Source organism: Clupea harengus, chromosome 21 (genome assembly GCF_900700415.2).
Source record: "Clupea harengus chromosome 21, Ch_v2.0.2, whole genome shotgun sequence".
In the NCBI taxonomy this organism is placed as follows: Eukaryota; Metazoa; Chordata; class Actinopteri; order Clupeiformes; family Clupeidae; genus Clupea; species Clupea harengus.
In genome coordinates this window covers 4,395,241-4,419,984 of record NC_045172.1, presented here as the reverse complement: position 1 = coordinate 4,419,984, position 24,744 = coordinate 4,395,241, and the positions used below count along the sequence as shown (strand labels likewise).

At 44.6% G+C, this 24,744-nt stretch overlaps 1 protein-coding gene across 6 annotated transcripts in view; it reads left to right on the top strand.

The window, feature by feature from the left end:
• The first annotated feature begins 506 nt into the window (after positions 1 to 506).
• Positions 507 to 24,744, top strand: part of gulp1b (GULP PTB domain containing engulfment adaptor 1b) — a 38,427-nt gene continuing 14,189 nt past the window's right edge. For 4 of the 6 annotated variants that reach the window (XM_031558405.1, XM_031558406.1, XM_031558401.1 and 1 more), the window contains exons 1-3: positions 507 to 982; positions 1,594 to 1,665; positions 21,934 to 22,008. In XM_031558405.1, coding sequence (XP_031414265.1) covers positions 928 to 982; positions 1,594 to 1,665; positions 21,934 to 22,008 — 202 coding nt within the window. In that variant the 5' untranslated portion in view covers positions 507 to 927. Of the gene's footprint in view, positions 983 to 1,593; positions 1,666 to 21,049; positions 21,189 to 21,933; positions 22,009 to 24,744 lie in introns of those variants that run through there. The other 2 variants (XM_031558403.1, XM_031558404.2) reach the window with 2 other exon arrangements.

Genomic DNA, 24,744 nt, shown 5'->3' with positions numbered 1-24,744 from the left:
CACACACACACACACACCTATTAGGTGATGTATCTGTTAACTAGACCTGACTTCAAGAAGCTCTGGTCAAAACTGAATAACAGACTGCACACATAAAGATGCTGGGTCAGTGGCAGAATGAAGATAGGGTGGGGAAAAGAAGGCGATGAGAAGGGATGGTGCGTACAGTAGCAGGAGAGAGGGTAGAAGAGAGAGGGGCGGAGAGAAGGCAAGCAGAGAGAGATGAGAGGAACAGGTAGAGTTACAAAGGGCTGCACTGGTGAGAGAGAGAGAAAGAAAGAGAGGACTTTGTGGTCAGTGGCAGAATTAAGAACAGATATTGTAGAAAGAAAGACTTTGGTCCTGTAGCTACCTCTTTATTTTTCTGCCCGTCTCCTCTGAGCCGTCTGGCCGAGAATGATCGTCTGGCTTCAGGACATCACTGATCAGTCCCCATGTGGCCATGACAGTCCATTCAGGGAGGCTGGTGAATGTTTGCCAGATTAGATGCACCTTGCTCCTGCTCTTTTGTGTGGGATGGTATCTGATGACTGCCAAATAGAAAAATAAGTGACAGTAAACTGCACTAGCATGTGCTATTTATAGGATACAGAAAGGGGAAGCATAGGGTGTATAAAGCAACATATTGTGTGCATAGCCATTATTTTGAACTGAATGAGATTTTGTTTGAGTGCTGACAGTAGGCCTACTAGAGACTGCATCGCGTTGACCACTGGGTGGCTAAATAGGCATTTTAACGGCTTGGGGAATAAGCCAGCCTCTTTGTTTACTTCCACTCAGGACAGATGATCAGTCTGTCCCTTTAACAGGGCTATCGACTCTGGATTCCAGTAGAAAAGCGGCGTTTTAAATGCCTGCCTTGACGTCACTAAACTTTTTAAGCAGCTCCAGCGAGCGGAATGTGAGGAGACTGTAGTGCGGGTCCCGATGGTAACGGAGGCGAGCGGCTTTACGCGGCGCAGCCAGAAAATCTCCACTCTCAGTGAGTTTTACTCTGCGTTTTTCTGTTTCTTGTCTTGGCTCGGAGAAAACCTCTTTGAGCAGAATGGAATCTTTATCGGGACAAGGGCAAGTTTTGAGTAGAAATTAATACATAAACACAAAGTTCTTGTCGTAGTAGCCTGGCTGGCGTGCTTTGAGCAGAGAAAGAATTGTGTTGTCGGTGTTAGAGATTCTCTTTTGTTTCATGCATTACGCACGTATTCTTTGTTCAACAAAATGTATAAATCAACATGCTTGTTGGTCATTTTGTAGTGAAACGTAATAAATCGAACGTTGCAGAATTATGAGGTCGATTTTGACTGTTTGTTTCCCCTAATGATAGTAAAAGTAGCGTTCGGGAAAGTAGTAGTATTCCCACGTATTGATATGGAATGGAACTGTTCTACTATTTGGATTCATTTTGTAATTAAATATTGAGAAAGGTCGCGAAGATGTAAACAGCGGTGACAATGGCACGTGCAGATTGGACAGTGTCAGGATTGAGAGACACAAAGTGCAAACGGGTTCAGAGCTGAATTTGGGTGGTCTCTTGGAAGTTGCTATTTGATGTTGATAAAGGAGCAAGGAGTGTTTTTGTTTGTCCTCTGTCAGATCGCCCATCCACAAGTGTCCACGCTTTTCAGTCGACCCGTGTGAGGCGTACAACTCAAGGCATCGTTATAGGTACGATATGGCACGGCTGTAAGGTAGTCCATTTTTGCCACTTCATGAATCCTATCTATCTTATATCCTGATATTTTCATCAAGCTTTGGGTTACTTTTTTGCAGTGTCTGCTAAAAAGGGTATAACTGAAATCTTAGGGTTGAATGACATTGCTGACTGGACACCCTTCTTCTTGAAAGTGCCCTTGGCTGGCAAAATTAGATTTCTCAGTCTACCAAGCGTACGCGGTTTACTTGGCGCTGGCCATTAAAGTTGGCAAGGCCAGCTCTGTACGTCAGAACTGACCTCCGTGCGTGATGTCCACCTGCATGGGTGACTTATTTCTGTAAAACCATTAAACAGGGTAAACAAAATTGTTCAGCAAGTCAGTCAGTGTGCTGCAGTATTAATTGGTATCTTTTAAACTCCGTGCCCGCAGGCATGGTGGGGATAGACTGTTGATTGTGAATATGTATAGGATATGATCAATTTGATAGAATGATGCATAGTCTACATGATTGTCCCCAGTGATTCAGTTATTTTCATCTATTGAATGGAAACAGATCCATGTAGAGGTTATAAATATGTATGAATGGTTAGCACACTGAACATGTGCATAATTGCATTGGCATATATGCAATCAGTCAAGCATAGCTGCTCTATCTCTCTCATGCGCCCTCTCTCTCTCTCTCTCTCTCTCTCTCTCCTCTCTTTCTCTCATGCTCCCTCTGTCTCTCTCTCTCCCTCCCTCTTTCTCTTTCTTCTTCTCTTTTGCATGAGAATGAGCTTTACATTGCATGCATGGGCACCTCCCCTATGGCCAATACATCAAACAAAACGGCTGTAAGGGACTTACACATGATCGCTGCACTTCTGAGCACAGTACATCATTTCTCCTTCTTATCCCTTAGGGGCTCACAGGAAAACCCAAAGCTCCACAGGTTTCACTAAAAAAAACCCTATCCCCAATCCCTGTGTTATTCATACAGGCCCATAATCACTGGCATGTGATCTTACCATAATATGTTCCTGGTTGTCATTTTTGGAAACCTTTGCCCCAGCCTGCACTTCAAACAGCCAAGGCAGAAGTCAAAAGGCCTGAGCTCTGACTAGCAATAGAGCTGGCAGCCGAAGCGGTCCTCCATCACCTTGGCTGAATTCGGAGCTACTGGCTTGTTAAGGGGATAGAGATGTAGTCTCCGGGGCGAAGAACACAGCAGGGCACCTCGTTTTCATTTATTTATTTCCAGGGCACACTGTATCGAACATCCAGAGAGGAGGCCTTATTGAGGCAAGAGTGGGCATTTCGTTATTATTATTACCATTAGACTGCCGCAATCAATAGGTTGAATCAAAGAGAAAGGGATCATAGAAAGTCGGTTTTAAAATTTTATTTCATATTTTAATGTTTCTTTTTAATTTATTTATGCATTAGTGTTCTGCTTTTCTGTCAAACGTAATGGCTTAAGTGCCCATTTGGAGGAGAAAAATCGAGAATCATTGTAATCACAGTGACCGCTGTGCTTGTTTTTTTTTTTTTAGATGGAAGCTTGAGGCGATAGTGTTAAGGAGAAGTATGTAGAGCTGCTTGAGTCTTAATTATTGTGTTTTCCCCATTGAAAATGTTGCTCTCAACAAGGTCCTGCCTAGTGTCACACACCACTTTTCTAGCTCTCTGGGGTAATAACTGCAGCTGTTGATTGCTAAAATATGACTTTTGTATTTCAGATTAGTGCAGACTTTATCATGTATGCGAATAAAAAGGAAAGCGTGTTTACTTTGCCATGGGGGGCAATTCCAGATCATTCCATTTGTGGCTGTGAATGTTTTGAGGGTGGTTTGGAGTCGCCCTCCTGACATCGACGAGGCATGTCTAGACCAGAGGATGTGTTGTGTTGATTTAGTGCATTTTTGTAGTTGTTTTTTTTCTCGCCAGCAACCACATCTTAGACCATTGATAGCTGTGAATAGCTTGAAGGCAACCAGATTTGGACTGTGACCTGACGCTCTGAAATTTCAGCACTAACGTTGACCTGATAGCATTCATCACCACAAACTCTCTTTGATGCAAACGATATGAGACTTCTTCATAAAAGAGAAATGAGTCGAGGAAATGGCAAACCCGCTGTGAAGCTTCCCAGTTTTCTCTCTTAAATTGCACCTGATTCTGTCCTAAATTGAAAACGACGGCAGTGTATGGAGTAGTTTCAAAAACAGTTGCGAGGCGGATGGCGTATCCCTTTGATTTGAGCTGTGCATAGATATTGACTGCTGGCAGTTTGAGCTGACAGCACAGAATTGTCAAGCAAGCAACAGTTGTAGAGCCGTTCTCCCCACGAGCCAGTCAATGGTGACTTATGCATCAGCGTCCCAACTCACAGGTCCGCGTTGCCTGTGATTTAAACCTGGTATTGATCAAGTATTTACAAATGAGAAATATGGGGTACTTTTTCATTTTCATATCCTCATTTGCTGCATTAGAGCTAGGGTAGGTAATGTATTTCAGACGCATGTTTTGGTATATTTGTAGAAATTCTCTTTACATCCCGACAGCAATGAATGAATTAAATGCTCTGACTATAAAAAGAAAAGAATCACCCCACAGCAGTCACATTCGGTCCAAATGAAATGATTGGATGGCCTACCTGCCTGTCTACCTTCCTACCCACCGGCATGCACTCTGCCCATTCTCTTGTTTGCTAAAGCTAGTGAAAGTGCAGCAAAAATGTCCAGTTCCAATCCATACCTACGACAGTCCGCTGGATGACAAAGGTGCGACCAGAGCCTCAATGAACATAGGCTATCATCTCCAGTGGACTTTCCCAGCTGCCCTGCAGAAGTAGAGAACCGTCGCTGATAGAGGCAATGGTAGAGGAGAACCACAACTTCAAGGGCTGTGTAGCGAAAGGCTTCCATAGTTAACAAACACAGACGTTTGTGACACAAACTTAGAAGCACAGTCCAATATGGGTTACGGGAGTTGCACAGGCATATGCACCCAACATGCCTGCTCCTCTCAGTCTGGCTGACGGTCGACCAACCACTCAACCACAGAAGTCCGTGGGCAGCAAAGGAGATAAGGACGAAAAGGTCCAAGCACTCAGGCAGTTGTTGTTTGTAGTGGTTGGTTTGTTGGTTTGGCAGTTAGCATAATGAGCTATAACCTAGCTCTTCAACCCAACACATCCCCAACAGGTCAAGAGGTAACAGTGGCAACAACTGAGGGAGTTGAAGGGCCTGGTTGCTGTATTCCTGTTGGACAGGTAATTGCTTAGTAATGCAAGGCTGGGGATTCAGCAGGAAATGATATTGTGGGCCTGCATCTGAGAAGCCTCTGTAAAAATGACAGCATTCTCCAAAGCAGGGCTCAAACGCCATGTTTAAATACTTCAATCGGCAGTGAACCATGCAGATAATTGGAGGTGTTGTATCTTGCCAGTTTCAGACTCATCCTGTTGACTCTGGGACATGGGTGTCACTGAGAATTTTGCTGTGCCTGTAACACCACTTCCCTTCAAAGCTTAACATTTTCTCCCCGTGAAGTTCGACATCAACAATCATCATCCTTATTAGGCCCAAGCTGCTAAAACACTTCATGAAAATACAAAAAAAAGGAATTGTTCAAAGTAATCCAAAGACTGAGCATCAACTCTTGCAAAACATTGACTGGCTTGCTGCATCGCAGCCCTTTTATTCAAGATAATGGAGCCTAATTGCACAATGGCAGAGTAAACAAGGCTTTTGCAGCTTTAGTTTCACATCAGTTATGGCACAGACACAGAAAGTCATTAAAGAACCTGCCTCTCTGAGCTGGCTGTACTGTGTGAATAAATCAATCCAGGACCCTCTGGCCCCTGTCGCTCCCTCAGACATGATGTTGTTGTTTTTTCTTAAACATTGCATATTTTATTATTTACCCCTGACACTACTGTTTGGCATGGAGCAGCTGGTGGACTGGGGCCCAATACAGCCACTAAGCCTGAGTGTCTCTTTCCCTCTCTTTCTCTTTCTCTCTCTCTCTCTCTCTCTCTCTCTCTCTTTCTCTTTCTCTCTCTCTCTCTCTCTCTCTTTCTCTCTCTCTCTGTCTCTCTTTCCCTCTCTCTTTTGTGCGGGTGTGTGTTTGAGTATGTATGTTTCAACAACTAACATGGCGTGTTTGTCCAAGAGTTCCCATCTAATATGCACTCTGGAGAAAGTAATCACCTCATTACTCCGCCCAGATGAGGGCTCACAGCTTCCTCCACATTCAACCAGTATGAATAACTAGAGCGCAGCAGAATGGCAGAATAGGATGGAGTTAGGGGGGGGGGGGGGGGGGGGCTGTTGCTGTGTGTATTCTATTCTACTGGAATGAAAGATGGACAGGCATAAACCTTTTGGGAAAATAAATAGTTGGTGCATGTTGTACGCTCCCTAATCCATTGCCTGTAATGTTTGTGGGCACATGCGGACGGCAGGAATACGGCTGCAAGTTTATTGATTCAGCTGCACGCTGTGTCTGTTTAAACTAAGATCTTATCAAGAAAGACTACCCCACCCTAATACTCTCAAAAATAGCTCATCCCTTTGCCAAGTTGGTCGTTGTTTCAGTCGTTCCTGGCCCATAATAGTCACGTCACAATAGGAGGCGGAAAGCCACTCTTCCTCCTCCGTCCGGCTCTTGCAAATGAGGTCATTGTGCCTGAATTAGACGAGCACTTAGGGCTTGCGTCTTCCTTTGAAGCCGCCTCCTCCATTGTGAGCCTGTGTTCTTGTTTGGCTGATAAATGCACTCGTCGGGCTTTGAGACCGGCGTTCATCTCTGTCACCGTCAGATCTTCGAGATAAAGAAATTGTGCTCCCACTCGGTGGTGCAGATTGGCCCACAAGATGGATGGCAAGGGCCTCTCAGCGATTCTTGGGCTATTTGGGTTCCAGGTGGGGAATGGCGGGGAAATAAGTTAGTGAGATGAGAGGGGCGGAAATTTCTTGGCATACTGTATGGGTCACCAGTAGCAGGGCGTGATGTTTGAAACTCAGGAAGTCCCAAAATGAATTTAGAGGTCGGGGCGGGGGAAAGCAGTGGGTGTAATAAGATACAAAGGTTGACTACGAATTTGCTGTGGTGCTGTCATGACAATTAATCTATATTCTATAAAGTATATCACAGATACCTTTATTCACACTGAAAGAGAGAAACCGTTTCAAAATACTATTTCCAGGTTTCTTGCTAAGCTGGGTTTATTGCACATCATCAATATTTATCTGTGAAACGTTAGACAAAATCAGTTTAGTTGTAGCTTATAGCCTATAAGAAGTTTGCAACTAAGCATCACAATTAAAAGACAGATCGATTAAATGATAGGCTCTGTTTTCTCCTGTTTGTTAACTTCCCTGGACAAATAGGCTAATTCGCTTGCACATGATGTCCTCCTATTGAGCTAGATTAAGTAGCATCTTGAGCTGCAGCCAGGGGAACCTTAACCTACTCTCCGCTTTTCGCACAAGTTATGCCGTCCGTATTCCTCCCTTTCATACAGTATATTCCAGTTATTTAAGGCAAAGTGACCATACAGATGTGCAACAAGAAATGGATCAATATGTTAGTATTTTGTTGACACATGTTTACAATAGCAATTCACTGACTAAACTCAATGGATGGCATTCAGTTTAATTTTATAGTTCATAGTCATATCTTGGCGTGACTGCATTTCTGATCTGATTGGTTATTGGATACCAGGTTGGATAACCCTCATCTGCCCACCTGTAATTTGCTTTGTTTAAATGGAGGCCAAACATTCTTGGGCGTCATCTACACACCCAGAGGGCATTTTATTCTCTTTCACAGTCCAGTCCAGTGATTGGCCAATTATGTAAAAAAAAAAAACCTTGTGAGAGAAGGCCAAGTGGGCATGAACCTAGTTTGGCTTCAGGCAGCATTAATGTACGTGCAAGCCTACTTTAAAGAGAGAACCTTACGATTTGACATTATAATGTGCAAAACAAAATAGATATACAATGACGTGAAATGTTTCACTAAGTATATTTCACATGCGTGTTGTTAGAGATAGAGATTTCCTCAAGTCATTTAATTCTAAGGAAGCCTGGTTTCCAGGAAAAGAATATGCCAGGCTCTCAAATAGATGCAGGGGCTGCTTTGAGAACTTAGCGGAGAGTATATAGTTAAGTCAAAATCAACTGTAATTTGGGAACACTAAAGTAGGAAAAGTTAAGCCAGTACACTGTGCAGCCCCTCAGAAAGCAATGACATTTGCCTCACCGTCAGACGAGCATTGTTGTAGAAATTTCCATTAAATAACACAGTAGAGGCAAAATTGTGTTCAAGTCCAAATCACAAAGGTTATTATTCTACAGTTGCACGTGGGCAGAGAGAGGGCACTAGAGTTTCTGACTAGAATTGGCAAGTCGTAGATGCTTATTCCCACATTGGCATCACCACAGAAGATAGTTTAAGAACCAATCAAAAATAGTCCTAATAGTCATTCCTAAACTAATCATTTTACCACCATTTTCCAGTATTGCCCAAATGGACTGACCTAGACATCTTAACAATTGCTGCTCCATGAAAGTACACCCTGACCTACGATATGACCTACAAACAGAGAGAGAAAGATAACAAAGCTGTAGGCAGATAAACCATGATTTTAAGGTTATAGCTTCAAGGCCTAGACCAGTCTGGTGCACAATGTACCAAAAACATTCCCTGCTAATCACTCAGAGGTATTCACATTAAGGTTACAGCCTTAGTTTTATTTCATATCACCTCATGCTCTGTACATCATCATATCAACACTCTGAAGGAATTTAAGATCAGCTTCCACAGTATCGCAAAGAGCTGCTCTTTTAGGTCAGGTCACAATCTGGTCTGTGCTGTTAGAATCTGGTCCATTCCTGCTCTGTTCCATTCCTAAGTCAGGACCCCTCCCGCCCTCCCTCATTCTGCCCCCCAGGAAGAGGCTACTCCTTCTGCAGACACCCCCACCCAATGGCACATCATGAGCGTGCCGTTACACAATTTCCTTCCCTTCGGCAAACAGGAAGCCGACCCCAAAGATTTAGCCTGTTCAAAATGGGATTTTACACTCTCTCTCTCTCTCTCTCTCTCTCCCTCTTTCTCTCTCTCCCTCTCTCTCTCCCTCTTTCTCTATCTATCTCTCCTTCTGAGGAATACTCTCTCTTTAATATCCTATTTCTCTCAACCCTCACACATGAGATATTGCATCAGCATACTGATATGGACCAAATGGCGCATGTGGAACATACTCTGCCCTTTTCATCATCATTAGCCGACAATGGAGTATTGTTTATATGATGTTTGATTGAAACTCATAGAAAGCTCTGGAAGAGCTGTGGGGAACTGAACAGAAAAGGAGTTATCATTCATTTACTGTTTTCGGTTGCACATTCTACCGCAGTCTCTTTCAGACTACCGCAGTCTCTTTCAGACTGCGGTAGAATGTGCAACCGAAAACACTAAATGAATGATCACTCCTTTTCTGTATGCCACCCCATTGCTGTAAACACAAATATTGTTAGCCTGGAAGAAATGAGAACAATCTATACACAAGGCAATTCATGTGTCAGATACACGTGACTACAGAATGTCAATGTGACTGCCAGTGCATTATAATAATAGAGTCTTTCCATGTAGCGTAACCGTAAGCTTGGATATGATCAACAGATGACCTATGACTGTGAAGGGAGAACTAGCATACACACAGAGTCACTCACAAACACACACACACACATCAGATGACCTATGACACACACACATGCACACCTTCACGCTCAAACACAGACACAAACACACACACACACACACACACACACACACACACACACACACGCACACATACACACACACACGTCTGAGGGAGAATATGAGTGCTCTGCATGACTCAAGCCATAATAAACCTTGCCTCGTCTCGCAGGCAAAGAGTAAGTCCTCGCCATTGTCACTCGAAGGGGCTTAGTTTAAGCTGATTAAGCTTTGCTCCTTTCCACTGCTATAATATACAATGAGAAAGCACTATCACAATGTGAAGTAATGGAATTATGGCCAGAAGATATTTTGATGTGGCTATGGCTGTGGTATCACTGTGGGTTAACCATCTGGGTTTGTCACAGCTGTTCATTGACAGCATTACATCACATAGTTAAAGCTTAGTTAACACTCTAAGAAACCGCTCAACTGTGAATGTCAAACACCAAGATTTGTTTGTGTATGAGAGTGTGTGTGTGTGTGTGTGTGTGTGTGTGTGTGTGTGTGTGTGTGTGTGTATTGTTATCTGCATGTTTGCGTGTCTGTGTCTTTTTTCTGTTGTGTTTGTGTATGTGTGTTTGTTGTGCTTGTGGATGTGTGTGTTTGTGTTTGTGTTTGTGTGCACACACTTTATCTGAGTAATAGTGCAGAAGTTCTTTACGCAAGCTGACGTCGCTAGTATAACTCAACAGTGTTTGTGCAATTTATACCGTGATTGGGCGTTTCAATTTCACCCCATTTGAGACGTTCCCAATATTTCCTCCATTTTTCGCCACTGACATTGCCAGAGAATTTTCACGCCGTCAGCTTGGGCATTCATGTAAAAAATTACAATGCGGAAGGCCAATTGTGTTTTTCTTTTCTGATTGTTTCCCTATTTTCAGGGATTTCAGCGGGCTGTTTGCTGTTTACTTTAGTGCAATCAATATTCCACACTCCCTGGGCTTGATCATATTACGCTGTGAAAAACTTCAGCTGTCAGGCCTCCATTGTAAATGTGCTATGAAATAGGATGATACTGGAGACAAAGGAACAAATACCATATTATAGAGTGAGATAAGGTCCAGAGATAGAGTCATAGACACAGTTCATCCATCATGCCTAGAGCCATTAGGGAAATAAATGCTCCACCTTCTGTTGGGATGATATTTGAGCATGGGGAAGGCGGCGCATTTTTCACCTGCTGTTTTTGTTTTGTTCTTGTTCCCACTATGTAGCTGCAACATTGTTCTGCAGCAAGGGACTGTGGGATTGATGTTGCAATCTATTGTGTGGTAATACTGGATGAGATGAAGAAGGCCATGTTAGTCTATGAGGGTGTGATTAAGAGCGCACAACACTACCCTTCTATTTACACTCCAAAACAGAGCTGCTAATTTGCCGTTAATTATCTCATCACACATGCCTACTTGATGGATTGTAGAGGCAAATTCAGCATTAATTGTATTCACTTTGATTCTTGTGATTCACACAGCTTTGTGTCCAGCGCAGTAGCACATTGTCAAACAGACCGCCCCCCTGATTCATGTATAGGTCTACGTACATGTACTACGTATGTGTTTATATTGTATGCATATAAATTTTGACAGTTTTACCTTGTATCTTCTAGGGCTAAGTGTGTGTGTGTGTGTGTGTGTGTGTGTGTGTGTGTGTGTGTGTGTGTGTGTGTGTGTGTGTGTGTTTGTTGAGAGGGTGCACTAATTCCAGGATGCTATAGGCTCTATCGTTTTAAAACCCCATGCGGGTGTGGTTCCCAAGAGAATTATGCTAGGCTGTGTGTGTGTGTGTGTGTGTGTGTGTGTGTGTGTGTGTGTGTGTGTGTGTGTGTGTGTGTGTGTGTGTGTGTGTGTGTGTGTGTGCTACCTGACCAGGGCTTAGGACTTATCTACCCTCAGCAGCCCAACCCTGAAGGGCTAGCGAGGCTGTTTCCCAGGGTATCGCCATCCAGATGCTAAGACTCTTCTTCCCAAGCCATCCCAGTCAGAAGACAGAGGAGAGAATGCCCAACTCAGCACCTGGATGCTAGGAGCACTGTACCGTGTGCCGCACGGTGGAGGATGACTGTGGCGACCCGGCAACCACACCGTGTTGCTTGTGAGAGGACAGAAAAAACATGTTTATGTTTATGTTTTGATTTCTGTGTACAGTGTGCTCTGTGGAATTCGTGTTCTCTCTGCAGACGGCTGCCAAACATAAACATGGAAACAGAGAGAAAGAAAGAGAGACAGAGAGAGAGGATGAGAGGGAGAGAGAGAGAGGATGAGAGGGAGTGAGAGAGGATGAGAGGGAGCGAGAGACAGTGAGCAGGAGTGTGAGAGAGAAAAGGACAGAGAGAGAGAGACTTGAGGGATAGCCTGAGTGAGCGACAGGGAGAGGGAAGGAGCAATGGTAAGGGACAGACAGAGAGTAAGAAAGAGAGAGAGAGAGAGAGAGAGAGAGAGAGAGAGAGAGAGAGAAACGCTGGTGACTTACTTAATTCAGCTTCTCAGACAGTGCTATCTTTGGAACGGCAGCCTCAATGGCTTGACTCAGTGTTCACTCCAGCTGAAGGATTGCGCGGCGTTTGAAGACTGCTTTGAGAGTCGGCCTGGTTTGTGGGCACACTTTTGTTTTTCTGCAGAGCCACTGAGCGTGCTCCAGTTGTCCTTTTTTTTTAGGCTTCACATCAACACCGCAGTCCCTCTTTCGTCTATTCAACCACGTATTCCTGCGTATCATAAACAGAAACAAGGCACATTGACTGGTGGAAAACAAAAGCCTTTCCCAACCAGCGCCGGTAGTGGACACTGGTGTAAGGACTGTGTAATGACATTAGGAACCCTAAATGAGAATCATACGCACAAACATCATTACGCAGACACCAGTGATGCATTGAAAATCTAACTGGAACACCACGCAAAACACTAGAATTGATGCCAGTGAGAAGACACAAAAAAAAAACAAGATGGATCACTGTAATTTCTTTTCCATTAAACACCAAAGGAGAGCGCCCATTCGGCTAACATTGTGTCGTGACAGAAAAACATGCCTTTGAAGGTGTTGTTCCGTGTCCTAGCCTTGTCCTTTCCCTTGTTCTGGGTGACGTGAAAACAGCCAGTCCTGCAGCGCACAACATGAGTCTGTATGAAATATACATGCAGATGCATGCGCTGAGGAACAGCGTGGCATGCTTGGGTAAGATGCATGCGCTGAGGAACAGCGTGGCATGCTTGGGTAAGCGAGGACTCCGGCGCGGATATGGCCCAGGTCTGGCTTGAAGCCGCTATGCATCTTCACAGAGGGAAACATTTAAATGTTAATTGTGTATTGAGTTTGATCTTCCCACTCGTGTTCTTTTAGTGAGATTGCTATGTAGAAACGTAAATGTCAGGTTTGCACCCTAAACTGTTCTGGTCAAATAATCATCTGCTCAAGTAGGACAGAGCCCTAACACTAATACACACACACACACACACACACACACACACACACACACACACACACACACACACACACACACACACACACACACACACACACACACACACACACACACACAAACTCACATTTACACACACACACACACACACACACACACACACACACACACACACACTAGACAAAGACAAATAGAGAACCATAGAGTAGACACACTGGGAACATGCATGAAGTCGTCTGCATGATGCAGACTATAAGCCTCTTAGTGCCCTTTTGGCAAGAGAGAGGGCGATCCCTTATCTGCAACAGATCTAATTTTAGTCTGGGCGGCCCTTTCTTACTCAAGGTGGTGAATTGCGCAATGCTGAGGCCTGTGGGAGATGCTTGATTGGCTCAGCGTATGGCCGAGCGCACACGCCAGACAGAACACACGGCAGAATGTCTTGCTTTGATGATCCAGACCATCTGGATTATTAGAGACGCATTTATGTGATAGAGTCACGGTTGTTTATCCTTGGTAATGGATGAGAATGAATAGATAAATAAATAGCCCCTTTTTTTCTGGTGATTGCGTTCTGAGCTCCTGGGAGAGGATGTGGTGTTGTTCTCTCGCTCCCAGATGGCCTTTTAGGCTGGCGATCCTGTCTGAATGGATCATTAACGGCCAATGAGATAGTTTGCCACGGGATAAGGAAGTTTACCCTGACTAAGTAAGCCATTTACTGTAAAGGCTGTCATGACAATGATGGAGATGAAGCAATACAAAAAGAAGAAGGAATCTCAGGAGGGTTTCTTTTGGCACTATCGGCCTTGGGGGCGATGTTGACAAGTAGATATCAGAATAGACACTCTCTCTGTCACACACACACACACAGACCAACACATACACACCCACTCTCCTACAGATGTGTATTATACACACTTGTTTATGAGGACAGCGTGACAATGCATGTAAAGGGGTTTATATGGTCCGTTTGGCGAGGTGCCCCAAGCCGTGTGTTATATAAGCCTGGTCAGCCCTACACCCACCCACTATACAGTATATATATATATATATATATATATATATATATATATATATATATATATATCCCTCTCCCTCTCTCTTTTCCCCTGTCTCTCTCTCTCTCTTGGTCTCTTTACCTCTCTCTGTCTCTCTCCCTCTCCCTCTCCCTCTCTCTCTTCCTCTTTCTCTCGCTCTCTCTTGTTCTCTCTCTGAGCATATGGATTCACCCTCCGTATCTCCCCCTTCCAGAACCGAGCAGAGACACAGGCTCTGCGTGTGTGTGTGTGTGTGTGTGTGTGTGTGTCTGTGTGTCTGTGTGTTTAAACCTCCAGCCCCCATGTGTTGTGTCCAGCACGTGTGTGCTGCATTCTTGTGTTGGGTTCTTTCATGGCACAGAAGCCCCTCTTTTATAAACCCTAATAAGGTTCAGAAGGGATTAACCTAGCGTGGCGAATCAAAGGGACAAATGGCTGCTCCCACAGCTCTGTTTTCCATTCTAAGACTATATTCCTATGTGACTGTGTTGTTAATGAAAGGTTTTCTGTACAGCCGAAGTCAAAGACTGGGTTTTAAGCTGCCATCCAAAACAGTGTGAAGTGAATGTTCTCAGGATTTATCCCCTGTAATGTTGCGTCCTAATCTCACCTGATCCTGCGTGACTCTTGAGTGGGCTTCTGCCTAAAAGTGCAGCCTTAAATTCTGTTGAAAGGTTGTTGATGTTTGAGCTCAACAGCCAATCAACTGCAAAGCTCCTGAAGCGATGTTGTCGATTGGCTGAAATAGAGAATGGCTGAGCCACTTTGTTTGTTTTGTATTTGCAGAGCCAGGACTGTGCACAAACACCAGAGTTTTCTGAGTTCACAAACTAGGAGCGTGATGAGATTTGAGCTAAATTCAATGAAAAATGTAATGGATTATAATCAAGGACTACACCATTAGGCGAGCATAAAGTTCTTTCATATGACAGGACTGAGAGCTGTTATTATGGTAATTTCCTTTCAAAGAAAAGTTTAATTCTAAGATGTAGATGTTTCAAATACCTATGGCTACATTTTCTTCAGCTTTATTAAGGGCCTAACACAACGCCAACCATAATTCTTCCATGAGGACCAGGGTGGGACCGTTGTAAGAATGAAGAGACCTGATGTCAGGGACTGTGAAGACTTTGCAGTGAATGGATAAATCCCCGTGGCCATATTGTGTGTGTTTGTGTACTGAGTGCTTGCCCTGCATCTCCTCCACTCCTCACAGGGTGTCATGTCTTAGCACTTAGGGCTCACGTTTTTATATTCCACCCTCCAGGCATATGTTTTTCCGCGGAAAAAGGTTTTAGTATGTATCTGTGTCACAATCTCACACAGGCGCGTGGGGAAAAAAAGGTGTGACTGGTGAGGGTTATCCTAGCCGAGATAGCGTCAAGAAAAATGAGGGCCTGCATCTGGATTATTTTCGTGCTTTTTAAAAATGTGTTGGTGTATTGTGACCTTGGAGCATGCTCTTATTATGAGAGTAGAACGCTTATTTCTCTCCAAGTTTACAGAAGTAGAGGGAATTGGTGTTTGTTTGGATTGTCCTTGGCTGCTGAAGTGGGAGTCGTTTTCCCCCTTTTTTTGCATACTCTATTTTTTCGCCCAGGGAGAAAAACACTCCTTAGAAATCAATTCTTGACAGTAAAATATGGGCACATTATAAGTGACTTGGACAGGCAGTGCATTTCGCCAAAGTAAAGTCCTTATCATGCAGAAACAGCCATGAAGATTAGAGGCAAATTATTATATGGGATTTAAGACTGAAACGAGTGCTTGGAATCGCTCCCCAAGATTTATGAACCTGCTTCGTTATTCTAAAGTGCTTTGTCTTGTCGGAGCCATGAGGTACACCACAAAGCATGTACCGCAAAGAAACAGAAAGAGGTTGGGGGAGGCTGGCACAGGATTTCACGCGTGTCCAACCATGACACCCCGCGCAAGCGCCTGCGCGCGCTCCGAAAGCAACTCCACTGGTTTATTCATCTGTCGGGGGATTTCCACGGCTCGCTCCATCAGGGCGATGTGAGCCCTTCATTAGCTCGACCCGGGGGAAGCGAGGCGAGGAGACGTAGACTGAGGCCGGGAGCATTGGGCTCTGGTAAACGTGTACGTGGTGATGTTGTTCTCCCGAATGATTTCATTATTCCGCTCAGCCCAGGCCGTGAAGCAAGATGGAAAAAAAATGTAACTTGACAAAGAACACATTATGAATCTTAGTAGTGGCGAAAGGAAGCACTCTGGGTATTGACTCTGTTTTGGGTGCGGGACAGAAACTGGACCGGTTTTGTGTCCTTTTTTTTGTCTATAGGTTGTTGACATATGTTCATGTAGAATTATATGCCCAGATGTCATAGCCTAGAAGTAGTAGTTGTGGTAAAGGTACCTGTTCTATGTACTGCTCTGCTTATTTTTGAGTATAGATGTTGGACTTACATAACGATAGGCCTACTCCTTTGAAGATAAATCAATTAATAAAATAACACACCGATATCACCAACAGATGTTGATATTTGTTTGTTGGTTTTTGATGTTGATGTTTGTTTTTTGTTGTTAAAAAGCATCGCTTGAGATTACCTAAGGAGACAGATCTAAGGATACGGAGTGTTCTTTTTAAGCCTGTTTTCCACCCCCTTAAACCCCAATCCCCAGACCCACGTGCAGCTCCTTCATTATTGGCACACTTCCACATTCAAGGTTGATTTCTGCAAGCCGATCCCATCAGTGCCTTCCTTAACTAGGCATGTAATGAGATTTCATGCCCCATAAAGCACGTCTAACAGCAAGCTTCCCTTTTTGCGAAAACCCCAATTTTTCCTCTCTGCAATGAGGATACATAATGTATGTCCATTTTGAAGAAGGAGTGGAGAAGGAAGGGGGGTGTTGAGAAGGGTGTGTGTGTGGGGTGGTAGTAAATTAAAATATCTGATGTGTAGAAATAAGCTATCAGTGCTTTGGCATGGAGTGTGGGGGTGCCAGTGGTCACCACACTCCCTGGGGCATTCAAGGGCCAAGAACGAGTTATGACTTCCTTCACGCCAACTTCGCTTCGTCATTTTCTTTTTCACGGGTATCACGCGAGCTAAAGCAGATGGCATCTGGCTCTGGGACGGACGAGGCCCAGCCCTGGCCCAGGCACCTGTTCTAATCCGGAGGGCTTTTGCATCATTTTTCTCGAGTACCTCATGCGTGCGGCACAGTGCGGTGCGTGCATTCTGATATGATGCTTGCGATCAGGTCAAGTGAGCGTGGCTGTCTGGATTACAGCAATTTCCCCAGCATCAGAGAGAGAGAGAAAGCAAGAGAGAGGGAGAGAGAAAGAAAGCAAGCGAGAGAGAGAGAGAGAGAGAGAGAGAGAGAGAGAAAGAGAAAGAAAGCAAGCGAGAGAGAGAGAGAGAGAGAGAGAGAGAGAGAGTCAGGAAAGCTTCACTCATGTATCGTCTCATTTGGTGAGATCTAGCAGATTTGAGGTTGTCTCACTCTTGACATGTGTTTGATTCTGACTCGTGCACTAGCAGAAACGAGGCGGAAGCTGGGTTTTTTTTCTTCTCTTTTTTCTTTTGGTCCTTCATTTATGTAACGTTCCTTGTCAGTCAAGGACAGCATCTTTACTTTCATCTACTCTCAATCATTCTTTTTTTCTCTCTATAGGTCTCTGTTTTCATTCTACATGGTTCATGGTTAGGGTCCACTCCCACAATGTTTGCCTTCTGGCTTCCTGCCGACAGCTTGATGTAGTGCCTCAGCTCTACATATGGCCACTAGTAACACAGAGAATGAGATACGTTAGAAGAAACAGATTCCCTGAATTCAGATCAGTATAAAACTGATCTTTGTCAGTCCAAATGTACACACTTGCTCATAGTGTGTAGATGAACCACTAGAATCTATCCCCATCAAGGTACATCAAGTGAGGGTTCAGGAACAGTTATCTGGATTGAGGATTATGCAAGCACCAACACCATATGACAAAGATACCATGGGAAATGTGTTCAATGGGTAAAGCCCTTGTAGCAAGAATATGCTTGCAGAACAAAACACCCATATTCCTCCTCATATTCTTTCAGTCTTCTCCACTGCCACAGTCTGCTTTGGTGCTGGTGTCTTTTCCAAACTGTAAATGAACCAGCAGCGCAATGAAGGGAAATCATATGGCCCGTGTGATTGCTTGGGGACCCCAGTATATTGAGTGGCTTTTAACTGTCGATGCGCACAATAACAGTAGGGCTGGTGAATGAAATTAATTAAGCCTCTGTGTTTACTGACAGGCACTTGCATGAAACCAAGCATCGATTTTCTTTTCTTTATTTAATTTAATTTCCACAGCTCTCCCACGCAGCCCACTGAACCACACATGCCATTTTTCAAGGGTGACGAACGGCCGGGGTGCTCTGCCTGCTCTCCTCGAAGTTCTCACTGACCTCCTGCTTGACTTATTTTACCGAATATATAGCTGACCTGCCACACCTGTCAGTTTTTTAATAAGCTATCCATCACCAGTTCATACATAACTCTCATCTGCCCTCCTGCCTTTTTAAGAAACGATGGAGCGGGTTAAGTTGTGCATCTGTCAGGACTTTAGTAACTAGTCATTGTGGTCAGCTCGGGCTTTGATGGAAACCCAGCGGTTGGCATTAAATCCAAAGTCCAGCTTTAAGGCCTGTCGGAGTCTTGCTGAGCTTATTCCCCCCGCCTCTGCTGTGGCTGTCCTAAGCAGGGATGCGCTGTATCAATGCCTGTTCTCTTACCTGTCTTCAACTTTTTCGTTTCAATTTTCAATTTTTGTTAGGGTTTTTTTTTTTTGTGTTTCTATTTTGCAAATCTGTGCGAAGAACGCCCTTTATAAGCCGACTAAGTCACTACGTTCTCCCAGGCTCAGTTGTCACAGCAGTTGACTCCTACTGGCAATCTCTGCCTCCGCTCTATGGCATGACTCAAAGAGACACGAGGTTACAGAGAGGGGTTACAGAGTGAAGTTTAAGGGAACAAGAGCTCTGAAGAGGTTGACAAGTGCACTTTTTTTTCTACTGTTCATTATGTTCCTCACCATCTTTTGAAAAGCTCCACTTTGAGAAGGGTGGGAAGAGAGAGAGGGAGAGGGAGAGGGAGAGAGAGAGAGAGAGAGAGAGAGAGAGAGAGAGAGAGAGAAAGGCTGCTCGCTGCTCTCAATTCCTTGGAATAAGAGTAGCCTAAGATTAATCTCCGTACAGGCTCCTTTTTTCTGGAACGTTAAAGCACACTGGTGGAAGCGTCAACTGAAATGATGGAATGAAACAGCTCAGCAATCGAAATGCTAAATGAACTTGGGTGGGAGAAATTGTGTTTCTGTCGATTGCATTAAAAAATTGTCCACTCACTAACGGACAGCGCACTCCATATTCTGCTCCTTTGGGCATGACGGTGTCTGACTTGGCTCTTGTAATCCGCAGGGAAGGCGAAAGCCAACACTCTGCTCCAATTTAAATTCCAGCCACAGTGCTTCGATTGGATCTGTTTCCTGTAATGAAAGATGATTTAAATAAGATTGGTTCCTGTGGTAGTGTGTGTGTGTGTGTGTGTGTGTGTGTGTGTGCGTGCGTGCGTGCGTGCGTGCGTGCGTGCGTGCGTGCGTGTGTGTGTTAGAGAGAGTCTTTAAACTTGAAATGGCCTCAACAAGACTGTTTTAAAGTTTGTTCAATTAGGTATTTCCTCCACATTTAAAATGCAATTAAACATTTAAACATCCATTACTCTTTGGCCACATCGGCCACATTTGTCACGAGTTGGCTGCATGTCCTTTTGGAATACAACTTTGCCCAATTTTAACACACCTTCTCTGGTGAAAGGAATATTTGGCACTCTGGAGTTATTAGGAAGTGGTATAAGGCCTGTTAGGACACCAGTTAATGCGTGAGGGATGGCTTAAGTGGATTTTAATGGGCTTTAATGGAGTGGAAGCACTCTGGGCTGTCAATAGCAGCTATTTTCCTGAATTGAAGACATTGATTTCCTTTGAATAATGAAAGGCTGTAGTCTTTTTGTGTGAGTGTGTGTGTTGGCTCGTAACTGTAGGATAAATGTGTGGAATGATGAACCATCATGTCTGTCTTCAGTCAGCATCAGCACTGGGAGATGTTTTAAATGCCAAACGAATGGCTGTCTTCTAAATGTATGCGTTCGACAGGAAGGCCACTCACGTTTGTCTCTGTTAAAGTGCAAGGAAATGTGAAGTTTGGCGTCAGAACAAAAGCGGCTTCCATCCATTTTACAGACTGCTTTATTCATTAACATGACTGTGATGGATTACATTTAACAGCATTTAACCAAGACATTTAACAGCTATTAAACAAGAAGACCATAAGTGCAAGACTTAATGTTTCTGTCTGTTTATGATAGACATTTCTGTATGTGCAGGTTACCTTGGGTCACAGTAAATGTGCTAAAAGGCTGGAGATAACGCTATCCAAGAAGTGCGTCAGTACATGTGAGGCCATTGCTTCATAGACTCACTGCAGCTAATGTGGAAATTCGATTTTCCGGTTTGCATAAAAATAAAACATTAATTTTTTCATTTAAATTGTTAAAGACCTTCGGGAATTTGCTAAAAATATTAGTTATTCCTGGTTTTCTGCCTTAAGAAGGAAGCCCTGACACGTCATGCCTAAGATGGAGATGGCTTCTGTCCAGTCAGATGGAACAACGTGAACCCAGTGTCCTTGAGATTTAAATAAGCTTCTCATGAAAGCATTTTCCCTCGGTCTGGCTTAGTGTTTTGCAATCTCTTCTATGTTTCAGAGCAATGCTCTCAGGAATGAAATGACTGTGTCACTTCTGGAAGGCAAGGATTCCTTAAGATTGTGTGAGAAAGGGTCTGTGAGTAGACCAGACAGCCAAGCAGCAAAGTCCCATCAACACAGACGAGGCATTCAAATCTCTGTCTCTCTCTTTCTGTCTCTATTTATCTCCTTTTCCTTTCTTCCTCCTCTCTTTCTCTCTTTCTCTCTCCCTCTATCACTCTCTCTCTGTATGTGTTTTTATCTTTCTCCCTCCGTCTCTTTTCTCCCTCTGCCTCTCTCTCTCTCCCTATCAAGCAGTGCTTACATTGCCTTTCAGTTTCCATTCCCTTTGGCTGCGCCTCAGACTGACTTGCTGAAGTGCCTTAGTGAGAGGGGGGCGAGTTCTGCCCCGGGTCTTGCCCCCCCTCCTCACCCCGAGAGTGCCTTCCTGTCTGATGAGGGCTGGCGTGAGCCGGAGCGGACTGGCGTGGAATGGCGTGGCACGGCCTGGCACCGGAGGTTGGGGCTTCGCTGAGCCGTGACAGGAGGGAAGGCTGACAGTCCTCTGATGCACACGGTATCAACAGATGCCTACAGAAGGGGACGGGGAAAAGCCTTCATTTCCCTTCTTATTTGCCTCCTCGTCCTCGTCCTATCTTTCCATCTCCCTTTCTCTTTCCTCTGTCTCTCTCTATCCCACATTCTCTGTGTTCTTCTCTATCCTTCTTTCTCTGCTTCTTTTTTTTACCTCTGTCTATTCCTCTTGCTTTTCCTCTACCTCTCTATATCCCTCATTCTCTCTGTACCCCTCTGTATACCTCTCTATCCCTTTCTCTCTTTCACAAAGAGCTCCAGTGCAGGAGTAGCCTGGCTCAGACCCCCATTAGAGGCGATTTGTTTATTGGTTCTCTGTCTTTGGTGTGCGGCGCAGGGCCGGTGTAATTTGCTGAAAGCCAGGCTTCTGAAACAAAGAGTCATTGTGGAAGAGTGTGGCAGCGGGCCAGCACAGAGATGCATGTGCGCGGCGGTATTTTGGTCTAACGTCAAGAGCTCGCCGCCTCTGAGCGCTCCCTGAGCTAATGGGCGGATAAGCTGCGGAGAAATGTCTCCAGAGTGCGCGTGCGGAGCGTCACGTCACGGTGATATTTGGATCAACTTTTTTTTTTTTTTGTGTGCTCGTACCGGGGCCCAGCCCGTTCTGCTGCGCCTTGAAAGCGTTGACGGATGAAAAAGGAACCATTTAAACTGCTGAACTCTTCTCGTCTGCCTAAAAAGTAATTGTGAAGGGATGTGTCATTTTTAAGTCTTTGTTTTTCTTGCAGGCAGAGCAGCATCAGATCGCCCGGAGACACCCCACAGAACCTACAGCATGAACCGAGCCTTCAGCCGGAAGAAAGGTACGACATCATCATCTGAACTAGGTGCTGCCGTAGAACGCTTTGATCTGGTTCCTTCACCCCAGGATTGCATATGACAAGCAACTGTTCCATGTATATGTTTATTAGTGAGTCGGCTAGGTATCTGGAGAATTCAATGATATTGTGTCTCCACAATTAATTTAGCTTGAATACAGGCAGTAAATAAAAGCAGTTTCTAAAAAGTCAGTCACTGGATTTACTGTGGGAAAAAGAGATTCAGACTGCTCAGAACTTTATATAGTGCTCATAGAACTCGAAACAATCAAACCACATTCACTTGTACACACACATCCGGCATATTTATACAGAAGCTGGCTTTTAATCAGCGGTTGGCGATTGCATTCATCCAGCAAAACACAACAGGGAGCGTTTTTTTCTCACAAAATCACTAATGAGAGTAAAACACACACACTCTCATATACATAAACAACACACACACACACACACACACACACACACACACACACACACACACACACAAACACACACACACAAACACACATACACACACACAACACAGAGAGTGATATACACATGACAACCACAGTCACACATAAACACACGTTCATACAGAACACACACAAACATGCATAACACACACCCGATCCGGATCCAGAGTCAGAGTCACCAAACACAGATACAGACACACTAACTCAAACACACACACACACACACTCACACACACACACACACACACACACACACACACACACACACACACACACACACATACACACACACACACACACACACACACACACTCCAAAGTGATGGGGCATTTCCATTTCAAGCCCTCCATCCGTGCATAACGCAATTAAAACCACAGCCAGTGAAAAGTGGGCAGCTCTGGTGGCGGCAATCAGAAGCGCCATCATCATCGTCATCTTCGTCGTCATCGTGGTTACAGGGCCTCAGGTTTACGTCCACATGCCTACCCCCATTGGGAGCGGGTGAATGAGAGAGAATGGCTTGCCTTCTAGGGCTCTCATGTTTAATGGATGTTGGTGACAGGCCTGCCTCCGGACCCGCTGCCTCGGTCGTGGTCGGCGGTTCTGGCGCGGTTTATCTCTCCTAGCAGGCAGCCACTGTAGTGGGTTGGTTTGAATATTTCATGCCGTGCTGTTGGGTCTCTCGCTCTCTCTCTCCCTCTCTCTCTCTCTCCCTCTCTCTCTCTCTTTCTCTCTCTCTCTCCCTCTCACTATCCCTCTCTATATCCCTCTCTATATCCCTCTCTCTCTGTCTCTCCCTCTCTCTCTCTCTACCTCTCCCTATCTCTTCCTCTCTCCCTCCTCCTAGTGTGTGTGTGCACGAAGGCACTCTTATTTTCTCTCCTTCTCACAGGCGTTTCAAGAGAGGAGATAATGAAGTTTGAAGGCGGGTTGCTGTTTTGCATGGTGGAGGTTTGGAGAGGCTTGTTTCATTCCCAGTTTTCAGTCTTTCATTCTTCCTTTGACACCTCTTCACATGCCAATAGAAATACATGTTTGACGGGATTACCCTCCACTGGCACTGACAATGATATTTAATGACAACGAGAATTTGCATTGACTAAATGATGAGGATTCCAGCAATTAAAATCCTCTGTCTCTAAGTACCACAAGTATAACTACGGATGGAACTAAATATAAGTTTAAAAGGGGGATAATTTAGATGAATTGTCTCCGAGTTTCAATGACTTCCAATTCATTTATATGTGCACGCAATCCTTTGTGCTAAGAGACTGCCATTTTAGAGTTAGTTCTCGTCAACCACCTCACTAAACTCATGAACCACCAACTATGCAGAGAGAGCCAGGCAGCATGTGCTGCACCCAAAGACGTTTAGCCCGAAAAACTCATCTGAAATGTCTAATTTAGATGAATGGTGGCGCACCAGCTGCTATTGGCCCAACATGCGAGAGAAACCCCGTCTGTCTCTCCTCAGTGTCAAAGCAGAGACAAACCCCCCTGACAGTTACGGCCCGACGGGAAAATGGCGCGCTGTGCAGAAAGTCATAATGGCTTTTAACATGGGTAATATTTGTGGTACAGTCAGATCCGTCATCCACCTGAGACAAGGGCAACTTTAATCTTCTCCGTAATGTCCCCTATTTGTATTGCTAATATAGGAGCCGTAGATAAGCCTACTGAAGTGGAAAATTAAATAGGCAGGCGGCTGAGGTGTCTTTGGCCCGACATGGCGGTGAAAGATATAAAAGCAAGCGGTGCATCCTGAATGGCATTAAGCTTAAATGCCTGAAATAGTCCAAAGAAACAGAACAAAAAGAGTCACGTCATCCCCAAAATGGCGGCTAGAAATTGCTTGTAGAAAGTACTTTTCTGTGTGGGCTGTTGATATTTGATTCAAGGCCTGAGCGATATTGAGTGGCGTAAAACTAGGAGTGTGTGGGCGGGGGGAGCACAAAAGCCTTGTCAAGTGTCTGGCAATCAGAGAACATTCATCCAAAAAGCACAGGAGGTACTTGGGCCTGAATCTTTTTCCCCAATGATTCAGCCACAAAAAAACTGATTCGACCACCAATGAGGCTTTTTTTCTGCTGCCCTGCCATGCAGGTGGAAATGAAAGGAAAAAGTATTAACCCTTAAGGTTACAGAGGTCGTGACCACGATCAGGGCACATCCGTCTAAACTGATATCTTAATGCATCCACACACTGGATCACGGCTGTCACCCTGCCTCGCACTTGTGTTTCATCTCTCCACCTCCGGGATCCGAA